Here is a 27,947-nt window from a genome sequence, read left to right on the forward strand (position 1 = left end):
GCAGCCTTCCTTGGGCCGCCCTGCTCTCCCGCTCCATCCGCCGCGGAGCCCTCGGGCCCCTCCCCTGAGGCGGGGGCAGAACGGTAAGCCTCCTCCTGGGCCGGTGGGCCGCTGCTTCTCTCCCTCCGTCCGTCCTCCTAGGCCTGCTCCCGCGCTCTCGGCCTCCCTGAGGAGAGGAGGGCTGTTGCCTACGAGACCGCCGCCGCCGCCATCTTGGCTGGGAGCGCGGCCCGGCCGTGACCCCCCTCCCCTCCTCCAACCGTCTGGCGAGGCCGCCCCCGCCTCTTGCTGCTACTGCAGTAGCGTGAGGAGGAGGCCCCGCGCCCGGCCCCCACGGCTTCGGGGCCCGGCTCTCCTCCAGCTCCAGCCCCGAAGCTCGTCCCGCTGCCCCCTCTCCGCCGAGGAGGCCTCTCGCTGCCTTGGCATCCTGAGACAGGCCTGGCTTGGCGTGACATAAAGGGAAGGGGGCTCAGGCCTGAGGGGATGTTGGAGGGGGCGCTTTCGAGGCCTTTAAAAGCCGCAGCGGCCCCGACGCTCACTCGCTTCTCCTCGGGCACCATCAGCATCCTTCTCCTCCTCCTCCTCCTCCCGCCCAGGTTCCCCAGCAACTGGTATACGTCGTGGACCGCCTCTGATCCTGGAGGGAAGCAGGGCCAATTTCCCTTGCTGAAGAACCTGCTGCTGGTTAGTTGCACGTGCTACCCGGTTTTCACGACACGGCAAAGGAAAAAATGATACATCTCGCCATGGGAAAATAAAGGTTTAGTTGCCTGGAACAAGCGTTCAGCTCTTGCCCTGGCAATCTGTGTGCTTTGCTCACAACACTTCTGGCTACTTCAAGGTAATCTTGTAGTCCCCGTTCAGATGTAACAATCTCACTCCAGCAAACATGCTTTATGGGATTAAGAACAAGCATTGTACCCACATGCTCTCTCCTAGTCCTTCTCCTTTCTGTCATGCATTGTAGTGGTTAAAGTTCCAGGGTTTGTTAAACCATAGATTACTGTTATATATTAACTGAGATACTGGGTTAGTTTCTGATTACAAACCAGGATATCAACCAGGATTGTAGTTGGGTACTAAACCACAATGTTCCTGTTTTGGATGTAACACGAAATGGTTTCAACCAATTTTGGAAGTCTTGCCCATTGCAGTATGGGCAACATTTATTTGCAGTTGTTGGGCCCATTCACACGATCAGATAAGCCACCCTGGTTATCTAAGCCATGGCAGCCTGTGGTGCATACCAAAGTGTGTGTGTGTGTGGGGGGGGCTGTTGTTTTGAATTTTAAAGCCTCGGCTTGGCGTGCCATCGAAACCCAGGCAGCAGGGGTTCCGTAAAAGTTAAACACCCCTCTCAAAACCCATGGCTTGTTCTAGGATTATGCGAGGGTTTTTTAACCTTTGATCGACCCCTGGCACCTGGGTTTGGACAACAAACTGTTCTATTACCTGTGGATAAACACATGGAATACAAAACAAACCTTGCAGGGAAAACTCGTATGTAAAACAACCCTTAGACGAAACTATGCTATTCATAGACTTAAGGTGCATTCCTAAGCAAGTTTATTGTTTACTAAATTGCTTTTAGCCGTTTACATTGTTTTAATTTTTCTGTATTAAAAAAATAGACTGTTTTTATTATGTTGTATTTTGTGATGTTGTTGCATTTTTATGAATGATTGTTAAACCGCCCAGAGAGCTTTGGCTATGGTGCGGTATAGGAATGAAATTAATAATAATTATGGTGTTCAGACAGAAAAAAATTCCTACAATTTCCAACGTTCCCTTGCCAGTCATTTTTCTGTCTAAACATGCATAGGATTGCACCCTTAATTTACCCATGACAGAAGAGGAAAAAAGAGGTGTAGAAAAGAGCAAAGTAACAGATCATATGAAGGCTGAAAAGAATTCAGTAGGAAGAGGTGGAGGTTACCACGAGGAGTTGTTTTCTACAGGCATTTGCTTGGATTTCTCTTCTGGTGATGATCAGCCCCAGTCAGAGTAAGTTTAAACCACACGACAGAAGGCAAGTAGCAACTTATTAAAATGTGGGAAACAGATGAGGAACGAAAGCAGAGGGGTGGGAAATTGGATGAAGCAAGACAACTGGCTCTCAGGAAGAGGAATGAGAAAAGGTGTTTCCTATAAAAACTGAAAGCATATTCATTACAGTTTGGTTTTTTTAAAAAATAACAGTCTTTGCTCTGCTTCCTTATCACATAATAAGGGTTATAGCATAGTGGTAGGGAACTTGTTTTACATGCAGAGTCCTAGGATCAACCCTCAGTATTTCCAGGTAAATAGGTTCTTGAATAGTGGGACTGGGAATAACTTTGGCTTGAGAGGATGGGGTGGGGGGCTAACGATCAGAATAGACATTATTGGAGAGATTGGCCAGTTAAATGCACTGTGCTTCATGTATTCAAACATTTGGAAGAAGATGGCAAGATTTCCCCTCCTTTGCTTGCCCCGTCCCACCCACTTGCATCATCTTGGTGAATTTATGTTGCAGTGGTTCCCCCTCCCCCTTTTAATTGTGGTAGTGGTAGAATACTATCTTGCCATCTTTCCACCCAATAATGTCTGGGGTGCAGTTTTATGCGTTTAAGGTTTCCAAAGCATTTACTTGTTAATAAATCAGGGCCAAACATAAATTTCATACGTTACTACTTTTTATTGTCTAGTGCCATAATGGCAGAGCTTTTTATGGAATGTGAAGAGGAAGAGCTTGAGCCATGGCAACAAAAAGCAAAACCGATTGTAGTGGATGATGACGACGACGACGATGATGAACCCATCTTTGTTGGAGAGATCTTGAGCTCCAAACCAACCAGTACCTGTAAGGTGGCATTTTGCAGTATTTTAGTGAGTCCATGCACTAGGTTCTTGAGCTGGGGAAGAGTTAGAACTGTGTCTTTGCTTCAGTCATTAAACCTCTTCAACAGCATGCTAGTGTGCTGTAAATGAAACCAGGTTCAAAAGCAAATAGGCACAGGGCTGTAATGGACACAGGCATTTGTTCCACTGGAAATAGTTGGATGTTCTTCCATGTGATTTCTGTTTTCTTTTCCAGCTAGACTTTAGTTTAGAAATGAAAATGAAGAACCCTGGGATTTTGTAGTAACAGGTTCCATGGCAGAGGCACAAATTTGTTAAAATCAAGCCAGACGAATTTGGAAAAACTAAAAAAAAGCAGAACAAAACCGTAGCTGCTGGCTATGATGTCTATAATGTTCTTAGTTAGATGTATCAAGTGACTGCAGCCGCTTGCATTTTTAGTTTACTGAAGTCGTATGAGAAAATATTGATGATCTACTGATGGTAAAGATTGACTTAAAGGTCCCCGGTGCAATTACAAGTTGCAGTTTTGACAAGTTTCTATTGCAGGCCACTCCCCTTCCCCAATAAATGTCTTTTTGAAACTGTTTGATGTTTATATTGCTCTTAGTGACATGCATGATGTTGAATGCTACCATTCCAGATGAACATTTTCTGCCATCTAGCCTATACATGAGGGATGCCATTGTGCCATTCCCATTGATAATAAGGTTTGTGAGACTGTCACTAGGCTCAGAATGACAATTTAAACTCTTCCGCAAAAATATAAACATGGTTTCTGAACAACTATCAGCATGTTTTTGTCATACTATGTAACTTACAGAGGATAGTTTCAAACTGATTCTATCTATGATTACTCAGAATAGGTCCCACTGACTTCAAGACTTACTCTCAAGTAAGTGTGCATAGGGTTTCAGCCTTAATTTGACACTTGAGATAAAACCTTGCACAATAGCTTGGTCAGTGATAGGTTGGCCAACCCAAGGCCTGCTCCTGAGATTCTCTGCTGCAACAGATCACTCCCTCGTGCAAGTTGTAACTTTTTTTAGCAAGTGTTGGGAGATACTTATGGGAGTCTTTCTACTTGGTTGTGTGAGTTTTGTCCTCAGATGAATTAACTAATCACTGAGCAGTGACAAATGCCCATCCCTACAGGTTAACTGAAAGGCCTGTCTCATCTTGACATTGTTTGGCTGTGCTTGCAGCTGCTCAGTCAGGTAATGACAGAAGCATTTGGGACTTCTTTGCTTGAGAGTAGCTCACTAAAGAAAGCAGAACACCAGGATAACCCTAAGCCCTCTTTGGATAATTTGTTCTTGCCTGCCCTCCCGCGTTCCAGTGCCTTGAGCTTTCGCTTCTCATGAAAAGGGCTATTGGTGATCCAAGCTCAGTGGAAGCTTCCTCTGTTTCTAGCACTGCAGTTCTATACCCATTGACCTGGGTATAATTGAAATCAGTGGGACTTACTTCTGAGTAGACATTTATTTTATTTTATTTATTTATTTAAGCTTTTTTATGCGGCCATTCAGCCAAAAAAGGCTCTCATGGCGGCTTACAAAAGTATTTCTTGACAGTCCCTGCCCACAGGCTTACAATCTAAAAGACATGACACAAAAGGAAAGGGGATTGGGAGGGAGGAGGAGGGGGGAACGGAAAGCAAATTCAGGCACTACGATCTTAATTGACATGTATAGGGCTGCACTGTAAATTGTTCAGCTTAAGGCCTCTGGCTAGCATGTGCCAGCCCTCAGGAGACTCTGCCACTCTTGAGTTATTCTGTGATATTTCCCCAGTGTCACTTGGCAATTGACTTCAGCCCATTTCCCCCCCCCCCCCCCATAACCTTTGAGATGAGAGCATTTTTAATTAGGGAAAAGTAGCCAAATCAGACTCACAATCTTCCTCCTCTTCTTTTTCTTGTTAGTATTAGGATTTTTTTTAAAAAAAACTGTTTTACAGAATCAGTGCTACAAGGAAGAGAAGTGAGGTTGAGGAAGGAAGGGATACTATGTGGTTGGGGGTCGTGGGTGGACTTGCATTTACAGGAGTGGGTTTTGTAGCTCTATACTAAACAGATTGACACAAAAGTAAATCCTTCTGAGTTCAATGGGACTTTTCTTCCCAGTAGGGGAAGGGCCATAGCTCAATGGTAGAACGCCTACTTTGCATGCAGAAGGTCCCAGGTTCAAATCCCAGCATCTCCAGCTAGGGCAGGGAAAACTTGGCCTAAAGCCCTGGAGAGCCTCAGACAGTGTGTCGACAGCACTGGACTAGGTGGACCAATTGTCTCACTTAGCATAAGGCAATGTCCTTTGTTCCTAATATGTGTGGTAAGAATTGTAGCCCTAAAGCTTTTTGTTTTTAAATTAAAGATGCTCACTGAATAGTACATGGTGTACCTATGTCCTGGGCAAATACCTTCACTCACTTGCCTTATTGTCATATGTTCCTGTGAGAATATTTACTTCACCTTAGCAGCTAGTAGAAATAATGTATGAATTTGAAACAACTGTCATTTTTTAACAGACATATTGAACAGAGTCAACCCCAGTTCACCACGAATTGGCATGCAGAATGGTGCACCAAAAAGAGGTATTATGTTCCCAATATAGTGATTTAAAAATTGAACTCCTTATAGTTTGAATAAGGTGGTGTGTAATAGCATATTTCATAATTCTGTGGGGCAGGTGCTGTAGCGGTTTCTCCTGGGTTTCACTCTGCAACGAGACCTGCAACTACTACTCTTGCCGTTCAGCCGCAGCCAAGAGTCAGCAGTGTTTCGGGAACTTCACAAGTATTGCAGAGACCTCTTTCTGGATGCTCATCACCGCAGGAGGCAGCCAAGTCAAGTGCTGGCATATCTCCGCCAATTGGTAGATCTGCCACATTATCCAGGAACCTCAGCATACCCGTACTGGCTCAATCCGCATCCAGGCCGGTGGCCACAGTAACTGCGCAACCAGTAGCATTAAACCGGGTAGATATTGTCCCTTCTGTGTTACTCAAAGAGGGTTTTGTTTAGCTGTTTACCTGAAGGTTACCGAGCGGTGCACATACATACCACCCATTAAAGGCTTTGGAGATTGTGTGGTTTTGCTAACGTAGCACACTTTGCCTGAAATTTAGCATGTTCAGTCAGAATAATCCTGGAAAACAACTGAGCATATGACGAACTCTTAAAGCCTTTCTCTTTAAATAGTAGAATATCTCATAAACCACAGGGGGCAAGCACTATCTTATGGGGCATTCCCCCTTTCTCTTGTATAGCGGGGAGGGGGATTTCTCTTCTGTGACAGCTGCACGCATCAAAGCTTGCTTCAGGAGCCCAGAGCTCCACCCATTCCCCTCCTCAGCATGCCAAAAGGAGGAGCTTTTTCCCCTCTGGCAAGCCCTGTTCCTCCTTGGTTGATTTGCTGATTAAAGGAAAACTGCATCCCTAATTATTTTGGATTTTTAAAATAAAATCTGCTGAATGTATTCCTGCCAAGATAGCATTGGGTAGTTAGTAATTGGAAACTCAGGCTTTCAGAATTAAGATTTTAAAGTGTTGGTTTTTTTAAAAAAGATAATCCAAGAAGAGTGTACTACAAGGAATGTTTAGCTGAGCTAATTAATGAATCCTCCACAGGTTCCACTGAATAACATTTCAGGCATAGCCTTTAGCTTAAGGCAAAATGCAGTGGTGGCACAGTGCCAGAGTGGACCAGCAGTGACTACAACAGGTATGTCTAAATACATTTTCAGAGCTTAGAATTGCGTTGTCCGTGAAATTAATTATTTAATTGTAAGGCAAGGAGCATCTCAAAAGCATTACCAAAACAGTGAGCACAATTCATTATCCTGTCTTATTTAGAAAAAGCCAAAGGCAGAAATGGTGTTTGAGCTCATAAATAAACTCAGCGCATTACCACCTCATGTTTGAAGCCATACTACACACGGGGATTGTGCCATGGGCTCTTTACTTTTTTCAGTATGTTACCAATTTCATTAACACAGTGAAAAGGGCTACAAAATCCATAAGTAGTACCTTTGGAAGACCTATGAAAAGGTTAAGAGACCAGGGCATAATAGTATGTAGTATGGCTTCAAATACATGGTGGTATTATCCTGAGAACTCTTGCGGTCAATAGCGCTTGCCATTGTCAACCTTCCTGTTGGGAGCAAAGATCATAAACTCATCCTCTTAAGCTTTCTTTAATGTCATGGACTGCCTGGGAAGGTGTTTGCCGGGCTCCTCCAGAAAGATTTTGCTTGTTTTGCCATGTAGATACCAAAATATGGTGTTGGGCAGCTGCACTTCACCCCTCTCAGATCTTCTTTGTTGAGTTCCCTCCGGCCCCCATCTCGGCAAGAATGAAATTGCTAGGAGAAGTGAAGTTCCATGCTATGGCCATGCTGACACTTTTTCGTCAAGCCAGGCTCCTGCAGCCTCAGTGCTGCTTTGCTGTGGCTGGGAGCTGGATGTGGACATGCTGGTAGAGACTGAAGGAATGATGGTGACAAGCATCGCTGACTGCTTCCAGTCGTTCTCAGTCGTGAAGCATGACTGTCGCCAGGTAGTTGCTAGGAAAAGCTTCAGCAGCCTTCAAATGGTGAAAAACACTGCAGCCCTCTTTGTCAGGCTCAGGCCTAGCAGCTGGTAGTCTCACATGAGTAGCCTTCGCTCTGCATGGGATAGCCACTGACCACTCAGAAGCTTCAGCACAGGTTGAATGTAGCAGCCTGCCTCCCAGTGTGGTGGTGGATGGGGACACACATCTCCGTGAACTAGCACTTGAACTGAGTATCTTTCAGGATGCTGGTGTTGACTTTACAATCTTTCAACAGCTTACATTCCCTCTACTTCCTCCTTTGCATCTCATGATGATCTCTTACATCAGTCACTGATGCCCACTCAATAATAACATGGCTATATCAAGTTACATGGTTCTGTGTTAAACTTTTGCTGTTTCTGTTGATGCTGAATGTCATGTGTGTCCTAAAGTTAACAAAGCAATCACATTTAATTTATTGAGGCAAATAATATTTGCACAATTGGTGCGACTTGATAACTCCGTTAGCAGTGACCTTGCAAAATGTGGGCTGAGTTATGGATTTTTTGAAGGAGGACTCTGACTCCAGAGAGGTAACGCTCCTACTTTTAACATATCTTGATGGACCCTGCTTTCACGGCAGATGCTACTCAGAACACTGGGAATTTTCAGAGCATCCCATTGACAAGCTTGGAGCAGCTGGAATGGGAATACTGAAAAGGGCAACTGAAAGTTGGTTTGGGCCACTTTTAGGGATCAGTAGGACTGATCTGGACTTTGAGGTACCAGAAGGACGAAGAATAAATAACATGTTAACAAAAATGAAGGTGTTTTTGCTTTTTAAACTGCTCGTAGGTTTGTCCAAACGTCCTTCTACTTCTGAAGCTGATTGTATAACTCCAAAAAAAGCCAAAGCTAGCGAAATAGGATCTGGAAGTGAATCACCTGTTTTGCCTTCTGTTCAGTCCCCAAATGACACATCACTGCTTCAGAAAGGTAGGATGCTTTGTATCGCCCCGGCTGTTACATGTGTCATTTCAATGGAGAATTGTAATGTAGGAAGCTACCATCTAGCCCAGTATTGTCAACACTGACTGGCAGCCATGGCTCTCCAGGGTCTCAGGCAGGGGTTTTCCTGCCCTATCTGGCAATGCTGGGGATTGAACTTGGGACTTTCTGCATGCAAAGCAAACAAAGCCAACACTAGTCCTAAGGCCAAAGGACAGTTTGTTCTTTAGGAAAAGCTTGGTGTCATCTTAACGCTGTACTAGGTGGGGAAACTGTCCCTGTTCTAGGCTGAAAATCCAAATAAAACTAATATTTTGGCAAAGAATGTTTGTATCAAAGCTTAAGATTAGCTTTCTAGAACAATGAGAGAGCATGTGACTGCAAGTCTGTACTCCAGGGATGCGGATCCTGTGGCCCTCCAGATGTTATTAGACTGCAATTGCATTATGCCTCACTATTGGCTATGCTCACTAGGACTGATGGAAGTTGCGGGTCAACAACATCTGGAGGACCACACGTTCCTCACCCCTGTTCTACACATGTGACTATGTGCCTAGTAAGCTATAACTTCCAAAAGGCAAGACGTTGGTTGGTGTAGTTGGTATTGTCTATATCCATTAAAGGCTATAAGGAACTGAGTTCAGGAGGAGGTGGAATAGGACTGTTCTCTGAAATGACACCTGCTTAGAATCAAGTCCCATAGAAGTGTCACTATGTTAGCACAAAGGTGTTCTGGACGCATCAGACCAGACGCAGAAACAAGTACAAAACAGGTTTCTAGCCCACATGGAACTTGACTAGCCCACCTGTTCATGCATGCATAAGTTTAAACTCTTTTGACACATGGACAGGCCTGTAAGGAGAGAGAAGTCTCTCCCAAATTACCAAAACTTCAGTACTTGCTCATCTGGGTAAGAATTGTACTCGCAGCTTAAAAGACTTAAATGTTGCTTTTTGAAGGATGCACACACAAACTGATAACCCATAAGAGGGTTTTTTAATACTTTTCTTAACAATACTGCTGGTAATAGATCTTATTGCATCTGCTTTTGTTGGTTAACTTGATGTGTTTGTCACAATTATTCAAATGGTAGATTACTAATTTGTACATATGAAAAGAGTATCCAATGAGATGGGATATATTAAATAACATTTTTTCCTTGTACAGGTATTACATGTACAGGTGGATCAAGCACATCAAGCAATGTTAAAACTGGGGCGCCCTTTCCTCAAGCATGTCCAAAGTGTAATATTCATTTCAATCTTTTGGAGCCATTAAAAAATCACATAAAGGTAAATATCTTTTTGTGGGGGTAACAAAATACAATTATAAATGTGACATTAAATGTTAATGCATTTTTAAAGATGATAAAACTTTAGAGTTCTTATACTTCGCATTCATGGTTCTGCCAAGTTTCCCTCATGCTGTGCATTTAAAGTTATCCACTTTTAAAAACAAAGATAATACACAGAGTAAAGATGATAAATAACCAATATTATTATTATTATTATTATTATTATTATTATTTATTTATATAGCACCATCAATGTACATGGTGCTGTACAGAGTAAAACAGTAAATAGCAAGACCCTGCCGCATAGGCTTACAATCTAATAGGTTTGCTTCTGGATTGTTATGATTCCTTCTTAATTGCCTTGTATTAATAATATTTTGAATGGTAGAAGCTTCTTCAGCTGCACTATTTTCATTTGATGTGCATACTTATATTTCCAGCAAGAGTTTTTGTTGGGGATATCAGAACTCTTAGAGAAAATACCTATTAATTTCAGCCGACTATTATTAGCCCTGTTAACATACAGTTGAAAGAAGCCCAGGATAATGTGTAAATGTGCAGAATACTTAGCTACTTGGATCAACTATTTAGTAGTTCCTTTTCTTGAAAGCGTTTCTGTTTTGCTGTAGGCATTTTATGATGGGATCTTCTTTTTGCACTCTTTAATACTTTGCATACATACCACGGAAATCAAAGCTGGTATCACTGCCTCTATTATGTAACGTGGAGCTAACTAAACATGTCTTTTTAAACCCTTGATTGCTTAGGGAATTTGGAATTCCATCAGTGTTTTTGCTAATATTTATACGGAATTAAGTGTCCATGAAATCACAAGTAATCACAGGAGCATAGGAACACAGGAAGCTGCCTTATACTGATTCAGTTCATTGGTCCATCTAGTGCATTATTGTCAAAACTGACTGGGGATTGAAACTGGGTCCTTCTGCATGCTAAGCAGGCACCCTGCCACTGAGCTTTGACCCCTTGTAGGCATGTTTGCTTGGAAGTAAGTTCTTTGACATCTGTGGCACTTTATTATAAATTTGTTTAAGCATTCTCCTGTACTCTTGCATATGTAACTATTCTGAGTTCCAAGTATTAGATATTGGGGGAAGTACGAAGGTATTTCTGTTAGGTTCTGGGCTATACTTATTTTGAGGATACAGTCCCATTACTGTCTTAAAAAACACACACAATTCCATTGTTCTTTAACTTTCAGTACTGCTGTCCAGATATGGTACATACCTTTCCGGGAACAACAGATGGTTCGAGTACATCATCTAAAATTGCTGATTCAGAAAAGGGAAAACTGATCATGTTGGTGAATGACTTCTATTATGGCAAGCATGAGGGTAACATCCAGCAGGTGCGTCAGGAGCAGAAGACACATACAACCTTCAAGTGTGCCAGCTGTATGAAGCTTCTCAAAAGTAACATCAGGTATTTGAGAAATGTATCTGTGATAAAACCTTAACTTTGGGCCCAGGGTTAGCCTGAGTGTAACTCTCACTGCTCTTGGTTGATATCTCTAGCTTTGCCTTTTTCTTTCTTTTTGAAAAGCTGATCTTCCATTCTTCCATGAAGTGGTGCTCTCTCACTGGTACAAATAGAGTAGTCTGAAGATGATACTGGAGACTGAGAGTTGAAAGGACACTGGGAGTCCTTTCATTAGGAAAAAATAACTAAATCCCTGTGGAGTGGGAGAATGACTTTCTCTAGGGAGCTTCCCTATTTATTTTGTTTTCAGTATTTATATACCAGCTAATAACTAAACACAATTAAAAATATACCTTCTATCTCCAAAAGATATAGTGATAGCCGCCAGTTTGAATGGCTTTAAAAAGCTTGCTTCTCCAGACTGGGCATTCTATATACAGAAATAAAGCACACTCTCTCGTAGCCAATTGTCGGACCTCATTACATTTTGCATTTATAATCTTTAAAAATCCCACTTGTGTTAATCTGCATTAAATGAATAAACAGTGATGTCAACGTATTTTTAATGTAGGCACACCGTACAATGTAGCTGCCTTGTACTGAATCAGACCATTGGTGCATCTAGCCCAGTATTGTCGACACTGACTGGCAGCAGCTCTCCAGGCTTTCAGGCAGGATTCTTTCCTAACCCTGCCAGGAGATGCTGGGGATTGAACCCGGGACCTTCTGCATGCAAAGCAGGTGCTCCGCCACTGGGCTATGGCCCCTCCCGGTACAGTCCAAGTACGCAAAGGAGGACCATGGAGCCTATCAGTCAGCCATTTTAAAGCGGGAACAACATTTACATAAATGTGCTACTTAAGTGCTTATGACACCACTGAATTAATGGTTTCAGGTTAAAGGTGGCTGATTGAGCTGTTATCTGTTGCTCTCAGGTTTATGAACCACATGAAACATCACTTGGAGCTGGAGAAACAGAACAGTGAGAGTTGGGAAAGTCACACTACCTGCCAGCACTGCTACCGTCAATTTCCGACACCCTTCCAGCTCCAGTGCCATATTGAAAGTACCCATACCCCTCATGAGTCATCAAGTAAGTTTTTTTTTTTTAAAAAAAACTGTTTCGTGGGGTGATTGTGTGTGTGTGTGTGTGAGAGAGAGAGAGAGAAAGAGAGAGAGAGAGAGAGAAAGAGAGAGGTCTCCCACACACATACACCCAGGCAGACTCCCTTTTTTATAACAGTTCCCCATAAAAGAATCTTGATAGGTTGCCGTCAGTTAGGATGAACCTAACCTGAAAATCCCCAGGCTGTCTGGCTATTTTGTGCAGGGGAAGTGTGTTTCTAAGCCCTACGGACAAGGGTCTTTCCCTCCAGCCCAGCTCTAGAAATAGCAAATGGAAAGGAACTTTAAATTTTCTTTTGCAAAGTCCAAAGGATACAAAACCTTTTGAAATATCCTAAGAACATAAGTTAGCTTAGCAGCCGTGCAGTCTAACTCATGAGGAAGGTTTCCTACTTCCTCATGTGTTAGGCTGCACGGCTGCTAAGAAATTTCCTTCTTAAACCAATGAAACCTACTATGAATGTATATAAGAACGTTCACTGGGTAAAGTAAGCTTGACACAGTTAAAAAAAAGAAGAGAAGGGAAGGCAACCAAGTTACATATAGACTTTCAAATAAAATAGAAATGTCCATTTAAGTTAACTTGTTACATTTTACGTGCTTGAATAGAGTCTTGGGTTTCAGAGTGTAAGCAGAGTTACTTGCATAAAATGTGGTCTGAGAGCGTATTAATCCTTTGCAGAGTGTCTTTGTTCTCATTGGTTTATTTATTTATTTATTTATTACATTTCTATACCGCCCAATAGCCGGAGCTCTCTGGGCGGTTTCACATTGGTTCTAAAGGAAACAAGGAATTGAGGTATTTTGTGGGATTTGAGACCACTGGAAGCTGGCCTCCTTTATGAGGTGGAGGTGCTTTGGACCAATGCCAAAACAAGTTCGACCTCCAATGTTATGCTCAAGGTAGACAGTTGGAAATGACTTTCACCATCCTAATGGGTTAGCCTTCCATGACAAAAGAGCTAGCCCGTCCAGAACAGTTGGTTATTATTAAAAAGAGATTAAATTGGCAGAGAAGATTGGACCAAAAGCTTGGGGATATTGGGAGATTCCCCTCTGCATGAACCGAGTCCCAGGCATTCTAAATGGCAATATTGTCTGGGGGATTGTCACAGAGAGACAGGCAGTTGATCTAGATGACCTCAGCCCCTATCTCACAGTAAGTCTCAGGGCATGGTCTGAAAGCACATGAGACCAACACTTCGTTGAAGTTAAGCAGGTCTGGGTCTGGTCAGTACTTGGAGGGGAGACCGCCTGGGAACTGCATGTCACCACCTTGACTTCCGCGACAGAAGAAAGGTGGGCTAATAAATAAATGGCACTGCCTCAGTTATGGAGCCACATGCACTCTGTCAGAATTGGAGCCTGGCATACAAAAGCCCAGAGAGAGATAGGATATGACAGTGGAGAATATCTGCTTTATGCAGCTTGGAAACATTTTGCTTTTTCTTATGAGCAAAACTATGCAAATACTGTTGGATGGGGGGGAAATTGATGGGGGGAAAATTTGTAAGGCCATCCCTGGATTAAAGACACCAATGATTTTAAAAAGAAAAGAAAGAATAGCTACTGTTTCTCTTCTCTTCCAGCTGTATGTAAAATATGTGAACTATCCTTTGAAACTGAGCAAGTTGTTTTGCAGCACATGAAGGACAATCACAAGCCTGGGGAAATGCCGTACGTCTGCCAGGTACCTCAGCATGTTCCTTTTGTGCACGTCTTCATTTAAGGCTTGCTGTTTCAAAAGAGCATTATCACAAGCCAGCCTCTCTCTTTTTATGACTTAGGTGTGCAATTACAGATCATCAGCATTTTCAGATGTGGAAAAACACTTTAGAGCCGTTCACGAAAACACAAAAAACTTGCTCTGCCCATTTTGCCTTAAAGTTATTAAAATTGGGGCGCCATATATGCACCACTTCATGAGGCATCAGGTAATGAATGGTTCATTGTCTTTGGAGCGTAAGAATTAGGCAAGAGGAATGCAAACCTTCTGCGTAGGAACATCGCAGTAACTGTTTATGGTCACTGGTTGCCACCCCAATCTTAGTCTGGTCTCAATTTGGGTTGCGATACAACTTGTGGCTCAACCACAGTCAACTAGCAAAGGCTTTGCTAACCTGCTGATCATAATGATACTTGATTCAGCTAAGTTCATGGAGCTCCAGATGTCAATTTAAAGTGGAACGTAGCTAGTAGAAGTAATAAACTATGGTTCCACAGTGAGATGGCCATGGATTCTTTTTGTAAAAAGAAGAGTTTGATGTCAGAAACAGATTGTATCTGACCTATACCCTTTTCTTGCTCAGGTTTGGCTTCAGAGTCTGGAAACCATTGCTGTTGGTTAGTTACTCTGAATTGTTTGTAGTTGTTTTCTTTAACTTAGTACTGATAAAACAGCTGAATATTCTGCTTAGATTCATCTGCTTGGATTCGGCAGCTGAAAAGGAATAAATACTCCTTTTGTTGCTTATGACTCCATTAGTGGTCATAATTTTTATAATGTCTTACGTTTTCAAAACCTCTTGCAATGCTTATTTTATTTATTTATTTGTTTGTTGCATTTTTATACCGCCCAATAGCCGAAGCTCCCTGGGCGGTTCACAGAAATTGAAACCATTCAAAGTATAAAACAAACAGTATAAAAACATGATATAAAATACAATATAAAAGCACAACCAGGGTAAAATCAGCAGCAGTGCAGAAATGCCAGTTTAAAATACTAATTAAAAACAGCGAAGTTAAAATTAAAATTAAATGTTAAGCTTCTGTTCTACATTCGTGAATTATAGTATTATTGAGGTGTAGCATTTTTGATATTGCGTTGTTGTTTTAGCATAAGAATTTAAGTCCATCAGTACATTCTGGCTTAAATATGTTTAATTTTTATTTATTGGTTATTAAAAGAAAAAGGGAGTGCATCGCTGCAACAAGTGTAGACTGCAGTTCTTGACAGGCAAAGAAAAAGTGGATCATAAATCTCAGCATCATCGGACATTTAAAAAACCTGCCCAGTTAGAGGGTTTGCCTCCAGGGACCAAAGTAAGTTGAAATCCAGTTCTAATTATGGTTGGAGATTCATGACAAAGGAGAGTGCTGTGTGTGTGTGTGTGTGTGTGTGTGTGTGGGCGCGCACTTGCGTGCGTGCTGTGACAGGTCTTCCCAACTTTTGCTGCTTGCGAGAAAAGAGGGTTCAAGGGTTCAAGCAGCCAAGATGAAAAAGAAAAAGGGAAAAACATCTCAGGATGCTCTAAACAAATTTATTGTAAAAACAACAACAACATGCCAACATGTTCAGGCCTCTTGCTTTCTGTTAGGCCTTCTTCAGGGGGTTGTAACAATATATATATATGTGAACAAATGCATGAGACTACACAGAACTAAAGTCATTACAATTGACCCAAAGCACCCAAAACTTCCAGTGGCCTACCACCTTATGGAAAGACATTCTACCACAGATACTGGCTAGCAAGTCAAGATCAGAGTGGAATTTTACCCTTGTGGAAAATCAGAGGGGGTGCCCGGTAGGTGAGTGTCCAAGAGGAACACAAAAAGAGAACCGTCTTAGGATGGTGTAAACCAATTTCCTGATGAAAAGCCCGATGCGTTTTGGCCTCTTGCTTTTTATTAGGCCTTCTTCAAGGGGTTCTGACAACATCTGCAGAAATTATTCACAAGAGATTGCCTTGTGTCTATACACTGGCCACTTTGGAGGCCACCAGGGGGACTTCTGATGGGGCCACTGTGGTACTGGAGTAGGATATGATTGTGGGGGGCACATTTGCAGCTGGCATGTTCCCTGTGTTCTTGGTACGCTTGTGCCCATAGCTGAAGACCCATGTTAGAGCCCAGACTCTTAAGAGCCAGCTCATCTAATGAAAGGATTCCCCAGGGATTACTTTTTCACTGCTTGAGAAGCTGGCTCCCAGCTGATGAGGTTTGCATTCACTGAAGCAGGCTGCCTTATGTTGATGATTGCAGTCACGTGGGGAAAACATGGTTTCATAAACCTGCTCTAAGTATCCATATGAATGTGAAAAAAATGCATAGACAACATATTCCCCAGAAATGTGCAAAAATTCAGCCCTGGGTACCTTTGGCAGCACTGTAAAACCTTCCTGTTTGGTTGTTCTTGGGGGCTCAGATTTAAAACTGCAGTAGGAAGACGTATTAACTTCATGTGACAGTGGCTTCTTACGTTTTGCTGAAAGCTGGGGTTGCTTTTGTTACCTGTCCTGGCCTTGTGGAGCAACAGATTATGAATAAACATCACATGATCTGACACATCCTTTCTAGCTTAGCATATCTTGTCCAGTGGGGTTTCAGCCATTCCTGATCCTGTAGCAGCTTGGTCCCTACTGCATGTGCGTGGTATGTGAATAGTTGAGGGCTGTTGGTGCACATAAGTATATGCTGCATTGCTGTGCTCTGTTTTAGGACAGAATAGCTGGGATTGGATGAGCACTGGTTTTTATAGAGGATATGTTACTACCCAGTTCCTCTGAGAGAGCAGACTGCCACAGAGTTGCACTGGACTGTTCAGTCCTGTGCTACCACAGCATTTTACTCAGGGGTCTTCATTTGTAAAAAATAACTTGTAACTGCAGGGAGCAAGATAAATGGTTGGCATTCCTTGAGCAGAGAGAGTGCTTACAAGATCTCTTGTTCTTAGGTTACTATCAGAGCTTCCGTTGGATCTCTTCACCCTGCATCAACAACTGCGCCTTCTGTTAGCCCAAATGCATCCACATTACAGTGGTCTGCTAGTGCAAAAGTGACAAACACTAAGATTCCTAACAAATTGACTGCAAATAAAACAAAGACAAAACCGAAGCCGCTGAGCTTACAGAAAAAGCAAAGTGTGGGGAATGGGAGCAGCAGCAGCAGCCACAATAGTAGCGGGAGCAGCAGCAGCAGCAGCAGTACCAGCAACAAAAAGACCAATAAAATCGTCAATACAGCATTAAATAATCTAAGGTAAATTTCCCGATAACTTTCCGGAGTATACTTTTGAAAAGTAGCTGTCTAGAATAAAAAAGGCAGCCAGCAGAACCTGCATTCCTCCAAATAGATAAAATGCATATGGTCGGTAACGTACTATTCGTTTGGACTAGAGTTGCCAACTTGTTCAGATGTTGTTCAGTTGGGTGGGCATGATGTCCTTTTTTGATAGCAGTAGAGGGTGATCAAGAGGATGTGGTCTCTTGATGAAGAGCCTCCCCAGCTCTCGGATTTCCTTTCTCCCAAAGGTGACTTTACAAAGGCTTTTGATTGAAGCCTAGATGAGCTGAAGGATTGTACCTGGGTAGTGTGAGGCCTGCTCTCCGCACCCAGCATGGTTAGGCAGATGCTGGGCTGCATCATGGCTGATGCATGCATCCTCTTCATTTCTGTAAATTTCTTTCTATCGACCAGCCCTGTGCTGGGTGAGGCAGCTGTTGCCGCTGTCACCATCTTCCTTCTGTCCAGTACTTCTTCCCCCTCCCCTCCGGCCAATGTGTATATTAGTGACAGGACAAGAGGCATTAGGGCAGAGGAAGATGATGGCGGCGGCAGCAACAGTGAGCCTCCACTTGCACTGCTCTGGCTGGCTGGCAACAGTGCAAGTGAACCTGGGAACCCAGAGTAGCACCGGCGGGGAGCTTCTTTGTTGCTAGCTAGTGGCCGGCCACCACTTCTGCCTTCCCTGCTGCTCCAGTGCTGGAGGAGCCACCATCTGAGCTACAATGGCAGAATCCAATGGAAGAGTCAAAGGATTCACTGAGAGTTCTCAACGTTGTTCATGGTATACTAATTCCGTCTTTGGTTCATACTAGATGTCCGGATATTCAGAAATGCATTGAGTGTTACTCAGATATAAGGACTTTTGCCAGCCATTTCCCAGCCTACGTCCGCTGTAGTTTGTGCAGATACAGCACTAGTTGCAGTAAAGCCTATGTGAATCATATGATGAGGTAAAGAAACCTTCAACCCTTGGTTATGGTTTGTTTGTTCATAATTGTCTGATTTTCTATATTTGCATGAAGCTTCAGCCTTCATGCGAGCAGAATGCAGTCTGTCCCTTAACCCTGGTAAAATGGCATGCAAGTATCACCTTCTGCCTGGAGCAGGTGTGGGGTGTGGGGTGCTGTGAGTTAAAGGCCACACATCTGGAGGGGGACGACTGGTCTGGAGCATAACGACTTCCCATATTAGCCTTGAATCGCAGGGAAGCCTTCTGTTGGCAGCCCTGACCATAAGCAGGGTTCCGTCTTCATCCACATTGGTTAATGGTTTGGGTCCAGGTTACCTGCGGGATCACCTTCTCCCATATAGTCCGCCCCTCACACTCAGGTCCTCTGGGGTGAACTTACTTCAGTCAGCTAAAACTAGGCTGACATCAGTTTCCCAGAGGACCTTTTCTTCTGTCGCCCCCAGATTGTGGAATGGCCTGCCGGAGGAGATTTGTAAAATTAACACTGTGATTTTAAGGCAGCCTTAAAGACTAGCCTTTTCCGGCAGGCCTATCCAGATCAATGTAAAATCAAGAATTTTTAAGATGTATTGATTCCTGTTCTAATGTTGTTCCCCGCCTTGATCCAAAGGGAGAGGCGGGTAAGAAATAAATTATTATTATTATTATTATTATTATTATTATTATTATTATTATTATTATTATTGGTTGAAAGCCTAGTTGGAGTTAATCATGATTAAAACTGGGCGTGGGGATTTGCGCTTAAGTGAAGACAAAAAAAGGGCAGGAAGCCCATGGTCCCGGGGCCTGCTTTTCTAGAGGGAGTTAACCCATTGTAGGGATACCTTCCACATACCAACCAAGAAGGAACATCCTCAGTACCAATGTTTTGTTCGAGCGGGAGGATTTGTGGACTCAAGCCATTGAGTGCAGTTTCCCATTCTAGACATATACTTATTTTTATATCTTACGTTTAAGAGGTGGCATTCTTGCTTTTAATGTTGCAGTATATAGACAAAAAAGTTCATTTCTTCAGGACATCAATTTAAGCTGTTGTGTTTTTCTTGTAGTTTTCATAGCAGTCGTCAAAGTAAAAGATTTTGGATTTATAAGGCTCATTCAGATGAATTGAGGTAACTATCTTCTCATTTTTCTTTTTAAGATGTGCATTTTTGGAAGTGTGCAATACAATCATCCTTTGCATGTTTACTCAGAAGTAAGTCCTACTATGTTCAGTGGGGCTTACGTCCTAGTAAGTGTGTTTAAGGTTGAATTCTCAGTTTACTGTTGAATTACATTTAGAATGTGTGCAAAATATCTTGAATCCATCCAGCTTTGTTTCTTATATGATACTCTTGTTTGAAAACAGAAACGTCTGTTTGTGAAATAAACCAAAATTAAGCCAAAATTTGTGATAATTTTTCTGTGAAAGTGATCCTTTGAGATGTGACTATTATTTTGATATTTGTTAAATTTAGCTTAGCATGACAATCTGTTTTGAATCTAGTTTGAATTCATTTTTTTCTAGCCCCATTTCAGAACTTACATATCTAATGCAAGTGCTAACTGTTCTAAGTGTAGCAGCAGAGCAAGGAAATCTATCCCAAGGGAGCACTGCTAAATTTTCTTAGCATCTCCAAAGTGCAACCTTTCCTTCTGCAGTCTTGTTCTTTCCAAGGTCAAAATTCTTTCAAGATAATCCATATCCCCTGCCTTATAAGGTATGCCTGGAAGGGGACATGTAAGAAAGCTAGTATGCTTGTGAATTGGTGACTTTTCCATAGATATTACTCATAAGCATTGTTGACAACAAACAAAACATGGGCAGAGGACAAACTTTTTATTTCCTTCTGTCACTTATACTCATCTTTCTTTTCTGTTTCCCTTTCTCCTAGGGGTTTTACTGTGGTTTGTCTTAATTGTGACTTCCTAACTGATGTTTCTGGCTTGGATAAGATGGCCACCCACTTGATTGAAAACTATACTCATACTTGCCAAGTTATTGTCGAAAATGGTACGTGCCTTTGTACCTTGTACATCCGACATAATAGTTGAAGCTTAGCATCTTGTTTTTTTGTTTTTAATACTGACCTATCTTCTTATGAATTCCAGTTCCTTTGGACTACCTAGCTGCTGCTGACCTTTCTGAGTAAGTTGTTTTAAAAAATTAACTGTTTGTCAATTAGGTGGATGTGTTGGCTTTGAAAAACTCATATTCAAGAGCCAGGATCCAAAAAACCTCACGTGTTGGATATGGCTATGGGGAGCTTTCAATTTCAGATTCTCAGACAGCAATCCCCCCTCTTCCACTCCCCCCCCCCATACTTCATGGCAAACAACATTAGAAAACAGGGGTGTAGATCAGTTGTTTACAGAGGAAAACATTTTGTTAAAAAAAAAACTACTTAGTGTGCCTGAAGGTAGTACATTCTTTAGGATCACAACAAACCATAATTACAGTGCTTTAACAAATGGTTTTATAAATAGACATGCAACCCAGATTCTATGTAGTCCTTCAAAGTCATCAATTAGTAAGACTTTGCAAGGAGCTCAATATATTTTTGAAGCCAATCCTATGGAGAATCTTATGGGAATAGTTGAACAAGGACTAAAGACGTATGTCCTTTTAAACTAGGATAAATGGAATGAGTTATGACAGCCTGTGCTGACTGTTGCCTTCATGAACTGAACACATGCAGCTCCATCTTATCCTAAGTACCTTGTATGTTACAGAAGCCTTACTTTTGAATTCATGATTAATAACATTACTACCCAGGTGTGATAGGTGTAGTTCCATACTCCAGCAGATTAAAATTTACTTTAATGCCGCATCAACAAAAAGACACAGTCACCAGCAGTTTCTTTGAGCAAAAAGCCTCTGAAAAATTAAACTGCATACTGAAACTGACGAGTTTACAAGGTTTTATGGGAGACCTGCTTTTTCCACTATCTCTGCAGTGGAATTGTTCTTGCGTAAACACAGAAAACCAATCATGGTGATGTGATAAACTGTTTGTTTAATGTGGTTTAGAAGTCAATACATTTAAATAATGTATAGCTAATCTAAAGTATGGACTGGGTCTGTGGAACTATTGATGAAAAATTGACCCTTTAAGTGACAGATCGAGGAGTATAATGTTATAGCAGAAAACACTGCAGTAAAGCTTCTTGCTCTGGGCAATACTACAGTGCAGGAATACTCTTGATACGGCAGAAAGGCTTTTCCCCCTGGCACTTGTATACCTGAATAAAACTTCATTTATTAAACATATTAGTACAACTTATATTATGCCCTTATGTTGCAGTAGTAATACTTATTGCAGCTTACAAGTGTTTGAAAATCACACAGTAATCTATATATGTAAAAGCCCAGAGGCCTCCTCCAAGCCACTTATACAAATAGGAGGGAAGGCAGAGGCAGTGGATTGGCCTACTGGTTGGTGATGTCACAATGACATCGCCAACCAGTAGGCCAATCCACTGCCTCTGCCTTCTCTCCTATTTGCATGCTCTCTCCTATTTGCACTTATAGGCTATTTGCATGTTCTCTCCTATTTGCACTTATAGGCCAATCCACTGCCTCTGCATTCTCTTCTATTTGCATGTTTAAAAATTCTGAGCTCACAGGGCCTTCTATGGAAGTTCCAAGAAAAATAACTGCCATCTACCAAGAAAAATAACTGCCATCTAGGGAAGTTCCCAGATAGAAGGCCAGAGGGCACCTCCAAGCCACTTCTAGGTTTTGTCCTCTGGCGCCATCTAGCAATGTTCCTCGGAACTGTGGCCTTCTATGGAAGTTCCAAGTTCTGAAGAAAGATCACTGCCAGGAGCTTCCAGCCTAGCAGAGGGGCCAAAACCCACTAACCTCACCAGACTGCTCCTCTACACCTGTCGTATGACGGGCTTTTTTGCTAGTTACACAATAAACTACTAAGGTATTAAGCAGAAACAAGGGTCTCAGATAAAAACATCCCTTGCAGGAGAAAGTAATCCATCAAAAACTCTTCAAATGAGCATGCTAGAAGCCGGCTGGAGCAGCAGTGCCTTAACTAGCTGGAGCAAAGTCCCTTTTTCACAGGGAGTTCTATAATCTGGGTGCAGGTTTAGAAAGCTCTTAGCAGAAGCCAGACAACCAAATAATTCTACTTGAAGTTCTTGTTTTGTTGGGAATGGCAGAAACCAATGACTCTTAGGGGAGGGTTCAAATTGGTTTGAAATTTAAAGTGCATATTAGTATTAATTTCACATTGGCTTTCATGTTGATAATACACTATTTGGAAATAATTCATGTTCTTTCGTTGTTTAGCCTACCGAACAATGCATTATTGAATAATGAAAACGAAGAAAAATCCCAGGTAGTGTCCTTTTTTTGGTTTAAATCTTTTGTACAGGCATTCACATTGAATGCATTTAAAAGTTTACTTTTATTTATCCACAGCTTAATAGCCTGCAGTGTAAATATTCAGCTTTCAGATGTAGCTTCTGTTTTTTGATTTTGAAATGGCAGGTTCCAAAACTGTAAAAAAAACCAACTTGATACTCTAATAAACCAAACTTCATTGATCAGCCTTTATTAACCTTTTGTGCATAGTGTGGTCATACGTTTGTCCCTATTTTTGTGTATGAAAGAAGAATACCCATTTCCCAGATTGGTTTGTGGATTGGCCATTTCCTTGAGGGTGGGGAATAGATGTTGCCCCACCACATCTGTGCACTGCTAAAAGCCCTCTTGCAAGCGGAGGTGCCTCCAAGCAGGAGGGCTACCCAGGAGGGGGAGCAGGTGGTTCTCCTTTTTGGAGAGAGAGAGGGCCATGTTCTTTTATGCTCCGAGAGAGCGCTGTTAACTGTGCTGAGTGAAGGCAGTCTGAAGAAACTTCAGTCCTGCTTAGATCAGTGGTTCTTAAATTTAAAAGGCTATGTTACCCTTTGCAAGTGGGTCAGGTTCAAGATCTATTACAGTGGTTCCCAAACTTTTTCAGGTCACCACCCCTTGGTTCCACCAACTCATGCCCAGTACCCCCTACCCTACACTATAAAAATCATTATTCAGAATAGCGGTTTTCAACGACCCATTAAGGAAGATAATAACAATAAAATTCAAAACAGTAACAATTAATTGAATATTTATTCAAAATCTGAAGCACCCGCCGCAGGCTTGCCGAGGGAGGGAGGGAAAAGAGAGCAAACACCTCTTTTTTGCAGCCAGCGTGGCAGGGCACACCAAGCAGGGTATGTCTCTTCATTAGCGTTTTGGTGCTTTTGAAACATTTCAATTCACTGTTAAAAGGACTCTTTCTGTAAACCGCCCAGAGAGCCCTGGCTATGGGAGCGGTATGTAAGTGTAATAAATAAATAAATAAGCGGTATTAATACATGTGTGGATTCTTCCCCTATATGGCTTGGGACCAAACTACCTTCTCCCATAAATATGTCCCTGGGTTTTAAGACCTTCTGGAGAGGCATTTCTTGGAAAAGACCACCTCGAGCACCGCCCTGCCACCCCCTTGCCTCTTAACACCCCCCTATGCAATCCCACCGCCCCCAAGGGGGCGGTACTGCCCACTTTGGGAACCACTGATCTATTCCCTAACTTGCATGGAGATGTACAGGATCTCTCATCTAGAGAGCCCAACTCCTGGAGTGCTACTTCCTCCTCTCCTCTTCTGCTGCAACTGTTCACCTTCCTGCCACGAATCTTGGGCCTTCAGGATCTTGGATCATTTGTGCACATATCTATAGCTACCTTCTCCATCTCAGTTGTGGACTTCACTGCAGCTCTAGAAGCCTGGTTACAAGGCCTTCTCAGATTGCAGCTGCCACTGCTTTTCTGAAGTGTTTTCCTCTCCTAGCTTTCTGCCTGTGATGTTGCCAGGCTTTCACTGAAGACCTCTCTGTCTTGAGAAACCAGATTGACATGGCCCACCCCCTTTGGAATGACATTCATTTCTCTCTAGCAGTAGCAAATTAGATGGCTGAGCAAAAATTAACTGTTGCACTGTAAAACAAGGATGTTTATATTTCAGAAACTTTCAAGGCCCAGTACTCCTGGAGAGCAAAACGAAACATCAGTTTCTGTAAGGTAAATATAAGGACTGTGTCTTTAACTGTATGGAAGAATGGACTGTGGGAAACTCAGTACAGAACAACCTTGACCTCTGGATTAAGTTCCACAAGTGGGACATACAATAGGATTTACTGGAACCCACCTCCTCATGGTTTACTGTTCCCCTCCTCAGTGGACAGTCAGCATTCTGTGCCTGCTGAGCATGCTCAGTCCTTCTTTGGCTGTTTTAGGTTTTTCCTCTCCACTTAGTCCCCCACCCCCAACAATGGTTTGTACTTCCGCAGACCTTGTAGCTTCCCTGATCCTGCTGATCCTTTCCTCTTGTGCGCGGATGTTGCTGTTTTGGCTAGATAAGGGTCAGCAGTCGAATGAGCTTGCAGGTCACATAATTGATTTGAGCCGATGTCTCCCCCATCGTAACTCATTTTTAAGATTGGGGCCTCGGCATGTGTGTTTTTTTAGTTTACACATGAATGTGGCTTAATAACAGTGCACAATAATGGACCAACACAGTTTTGAGTACCTTTATTCCAAGAGTTAAATACTCATTGCTTACAATATTTTGAGGGTTTTTTTAAAAAAAATGCACTGAAAGGCAATATGAAGCTTTCTGAGCTGTTTTGAAGCCGACTAGCATGTTTTGTTACAGTAAAGTAATAAGCTGCATGCTTTGCTTCTTTCAGCCCACAAATAAAAGGCTCTGCAGAAGAAACAGATAGGCCCCATCTTGGAAATCAAAGTGATGACACTGCTTTAGCTGCTGAGTGTGAAGAAAATAAATCGCCCCTTTTAGAAAACAGTTTTGGTCCAGAGCTCCAGGCCTGCTCAAATGACCCCGTAGATACCGCAGAAGCCAGGGAGGCAGAGGAGCTTGGAAAGCAGCATGGGGGAGCTCCTTCAGCTACGGAGGACGAAGAAAAGAAACCTCCACTTCTAGAGAACATTTTTGATCCAGAGCTCCAAGCCTGTTTAAAAGACTCTGCAGAAGCGGGAACTGCAGACAGCTTTGGAAATCAAACTGATGAAGATATTTTAGCTGCTGAATGTAAAGGAAATGCAGCTGTGTCAACTGTAGAAGATTCCTCCATTTCAGAAATCCATACCTGTTCAAAAGACTCTGCAGGAGAAGGAAACACAGCCAACCTTGCTAATCAAGGGGAGGAAGGCCCGCTAGCTGCTAAGTGTGAAGGAAATGCATCTACTTCAATTGTAGATGTTTCCTCCATTTCAGAAGTCCGTACTTGTTCAAAAGACTCCACAGGAGAAGGAAACATCGATGACCTTGGAAATCAAGGTGAGGAAGCCCCTTTAGCTGCTGAGTGTGAAGGAAATGCATCTGTATCAACTGCAGGAAATCCCTCAATTTCAGAAGTCCGTACTTGTTCAGAAGACTCTGTGGGAGAAGAAAACATCGATGACCTTGGAAATCAAGGTGAGGAGGAAGGCTCTTTAGCTGCTGAGTATGAAGGAAATGCATCTGTGTCAACTGTAGGGGATCCCTCAATTTCAGAAGTCCGTACTTGTTCAGAAGACTCCGTGGGAGAAGAAAACATAGATGATCTTGGAAATCAAGGTGAGGAAGGCTCTTTAGCTGCTGAGTGTGAAGGAAATGCATCTGTGTCAACTGTAGAAGATTCTTCCATTTCAGAACTCCATACCTTTTCAAAAGACTCTGCAGGAGAAGGAAACATAGCTGACCTTGCTAATCAAGGTGAGGAGGGCCTGTTAGTTGCTGAGTGTGAAGAAAATGCATCAGGTGTACAAAACTCTGTCAGTTTAGGACTTGCCACTTGTTCAAATGACCACACAGGAGGAGAAGATGCTGGCTGTCTTACAAATCAAGGTGAGGTACATCTTTCAGCTGCTGAGTGTGAAGAGAATTCATCGTCTTCAGTTCCAGAAAACTCCACTTCAGGAGCCTTAGCTTGCTCAAATGACTTCGTAGACCCTTCAGTAGAAGCAAAGGGGGACAAGTTTGAAAATGAGTTTAATGAAACTTCTTTAGCTACAGATCGTGAAGAAAGTATATCTGGATCAACTGGAGAGGAATCCTCCATTTCAGAACCCCATGCCTGTTCAAAAGGTTCTCCGGAAGAAATGAGGGACCACCTTGGACATCAGGCTGATGACTGCGAAGGAAATATCTCTACGTCACCTGTGAAAAATGCCTCTGGTCCAGAGCTCCAAGCCTGTTCGGCGGAGATCTCGTGTGGAAGGACAGAATCTGATAACCAAGAAGGAGAAGAAAAATCCCTAAAGTCTGTAGGCAATGAAACTAACCCTTTCCCAAGTTCAGAGGATGCCGTCCCTGATGCCCAGACAAAGGTGGTTGATTTGGATGAAGCTCAACTTGAGGACAAAGATCCTGACATCTCAAAATTGGCATCCGATCAAGATGTCAGTTTTGAACAGTTTTTGAGAGGAAGAGGTGAACCTGATGCTGCCAGTTCTGATGCGAGTGAGCAAGGCAGCATTCATCTGGAACCCCTGACTCCATCGGAGGTCCTTGAGCACGAAGCGACAGAGATTCTCCAGAAAGGAGGCGCTGCCCCATCATCCAGGAAGGCTGGGCCGGCTCCTGAACAAGCTGATGCTTCTTCTTCCTCTTCCTCTTCGTCGTCTTCTAGAGAGGGCAGCCCTAGTCAGGTGGAGTCATCAGTAAGCCAGGCAGAAGGCAGTGACGAAGCAAGCTGAAGAAGAACAGCTGCGTGAAGGCAACACGTTGAACCGATGGATTGCAAAAGAAGGGTCAAGAGCTGTGGATTTTGTAATACTGTTGAGGCTTGTTAATTACAAATCAGATATGCAGACCCTCTGGGAACAAAGTAGCTAAGAGGAACCAGCTCGGTTGCCTGCACTAATCTAACCTGCAAAGCCAAGAGGAAAGGAAATACCTTATTTATTTGACTCAAAGTACGATCTCTGTAGGAACCACAATGTTCATAGTACTTGGGTAGCTGTGCTCTATAAAGAGCATTCAATCCAGTATCTGTCTAGACAAATGTGAATGGTGGGTTGCATGTTGCATTCCTGTCCCATCAGACCATGTGAGGAGGATTGTTTGAAGCTCCCAACACTGCTGGATTGGTCTGATCTTACAAGATAAGAAGCTCACCTTAAACTTTCAGTGAAAGTGGAATATTATAAACAAGCAAATATATTTGTGGGTTTCCCAGTATGCAAGCTTTGCAGAAATTTGACACGCTATTCGGAAGAGGACACGTTATGGCCTGTGTCTTTGAAGTTGTTACTGTTTTTTTTTATTATTTTTATTGACGGCAGGCCATGAAAACCTGAAGTGGACTACAAGAAATGCAGAACTGAACTGGAAAGGTGTAAACTCTTACCAAAAAATGGACTAAGAAGCATTTAAATCAGGTATTGAAATGTTTTTAGTCTAAATTTATGTGAAACAAACTGAAGTTAAACAATTTGGGGGGGGGCGTTGGCATGAAAATCATTTTGATACATAGTTTAGGTGAAGGAATGCATAATATGATTTAACAGTAGCTTGCTTTTTAAGTATTAACAAGCTTAATTAAAACGCTCTATCTGAGTCTTTAAGAAAGTGATTTTGGACTTGTTGAGGTTTGTTTTTAATGAACTTAAATGTTTTGAAGTTCCGTTAAGACACTGATGTACATATTTTGGAGTAAATATTTGCAAGAAAATGATGAATTGTTTTGCTGTTG

The 27,947-nt window shown here is 42.5% G+C and overlaps 2 protein-coding genes across 6 annotated transcripts in view; one reads left to right on the forward strand and one right to left on the reverse strand.

The window, feature by feature from the left end:
• ZNF280D (zinc finger protein 280D) lies at window positions 1–27,933 on the forward strand. 5 transcript variants are annotated; one of them, XM_063142812.1, is made up of 22 exons: window positions 1–83; window positions 597–841; window positions 1,823–2,004; window positions 2,688–2,842; window positions 5,368–5,433; window positions 5,529–5,818; window positions 6,470–6,563; window positions 8,229–8,369; window positions 9,550–9,674; window positions 10,896–11,116; window positions 12,049–12,206; window positions 13,828–13,928; window positions 14,026–14,172; window positions 15,146–15,280; window positions 16,911–17,215; window positions 18,055–18,192; window positions 19,262–19,324; window positions 20,087–20,205; window positions 20,304–20,340; window positions 22,498–22,546; window positions 24,215–24,270; window positions 24,939–27,933. In XM_063142812.1, the coding sequence occupies exons 3-22, from the start codon at window positions 1,844–1,846 to the stop codon at window positions 26,947–26,949; spliced, it is 4,572 nt and encodes a 1,523-aa protein (XP_062998882.1). In that variant the 5' UTR covers window positions 1–83; window positions 597–841; window positions 1,823–1,843; the 3' UTR covers window positions 26,950–27,933. The 5 variants fall into 5 exon arrangements, with proteins under 5 accessions (XP_062998882.1, XP_062998884.1, XP_062998887.1 ...); XM_063142814.1 differs by lacking the exon at window positions 1,823–2,004; XM_063142817.1 differs by lacking the exons at window positions 1,823–2,004; window positions 2,688–2,842.
• Window positions 26,740–27,947, reverse strand: part of PIGB (phosphatidylinositol glycan anchor biosynthesis class B) — a 301,093-nt gene continuing 299,885 nt past the window's right edge. The window contains exon 13 of the mRNA XM_063142835.1: window positions 26,740–26,749. The gene's annotated coding sequence lies outside the window, so the exon portion shown is untranslated. The remainder of the gene's footprint in view (window positions 26,750–27,947) is intronic.

This window comes from Elgaria multicarinata, chromosome 16 (assembly GCF_023053635.1).
Source record: "Elgaria multicarinata webbii isolate HBS135686 ecotype San Diego chromosome 16, rElgMul1.1.pri, whole genome shotgun sequence".
In the NCBI taxonomy this organism is placed as follows: domain Eukaryota; kingdom Metazoa; phylum Chordata; class Lepidosauria; order Squamata; family Anguidae; genus Elgaria; species Elgaria multicarinata.

What these genes read in the sequence shown, in the direction of transcription:
- ZNF280D (XM_063142812.1), top strand. Translation starts at nt 1,844, where the DNA reads ATGACAGAAGAGGAAAAAAGAGGTGTAGAAAAGAGCAAAGTAACAGAT. An exon ending in CTCCAAACCAACCAGTACCT is followed by an intron (nt 2,843 to 5,367) that starts GTAAGGTGGCAT and finishes ATTTTTTAACAG; the next exon opens with ACATATTGAACAGAGTCAAC. An exon ending in CCAAGTTATTGTCGAAAATG is followed by an intron (nt 20,206 to 20,303) that starts GTACGTGCCTTT and finishes TATGAATTCCAG; the next exon opens with TTCCTTTGGACTACCTAGCT.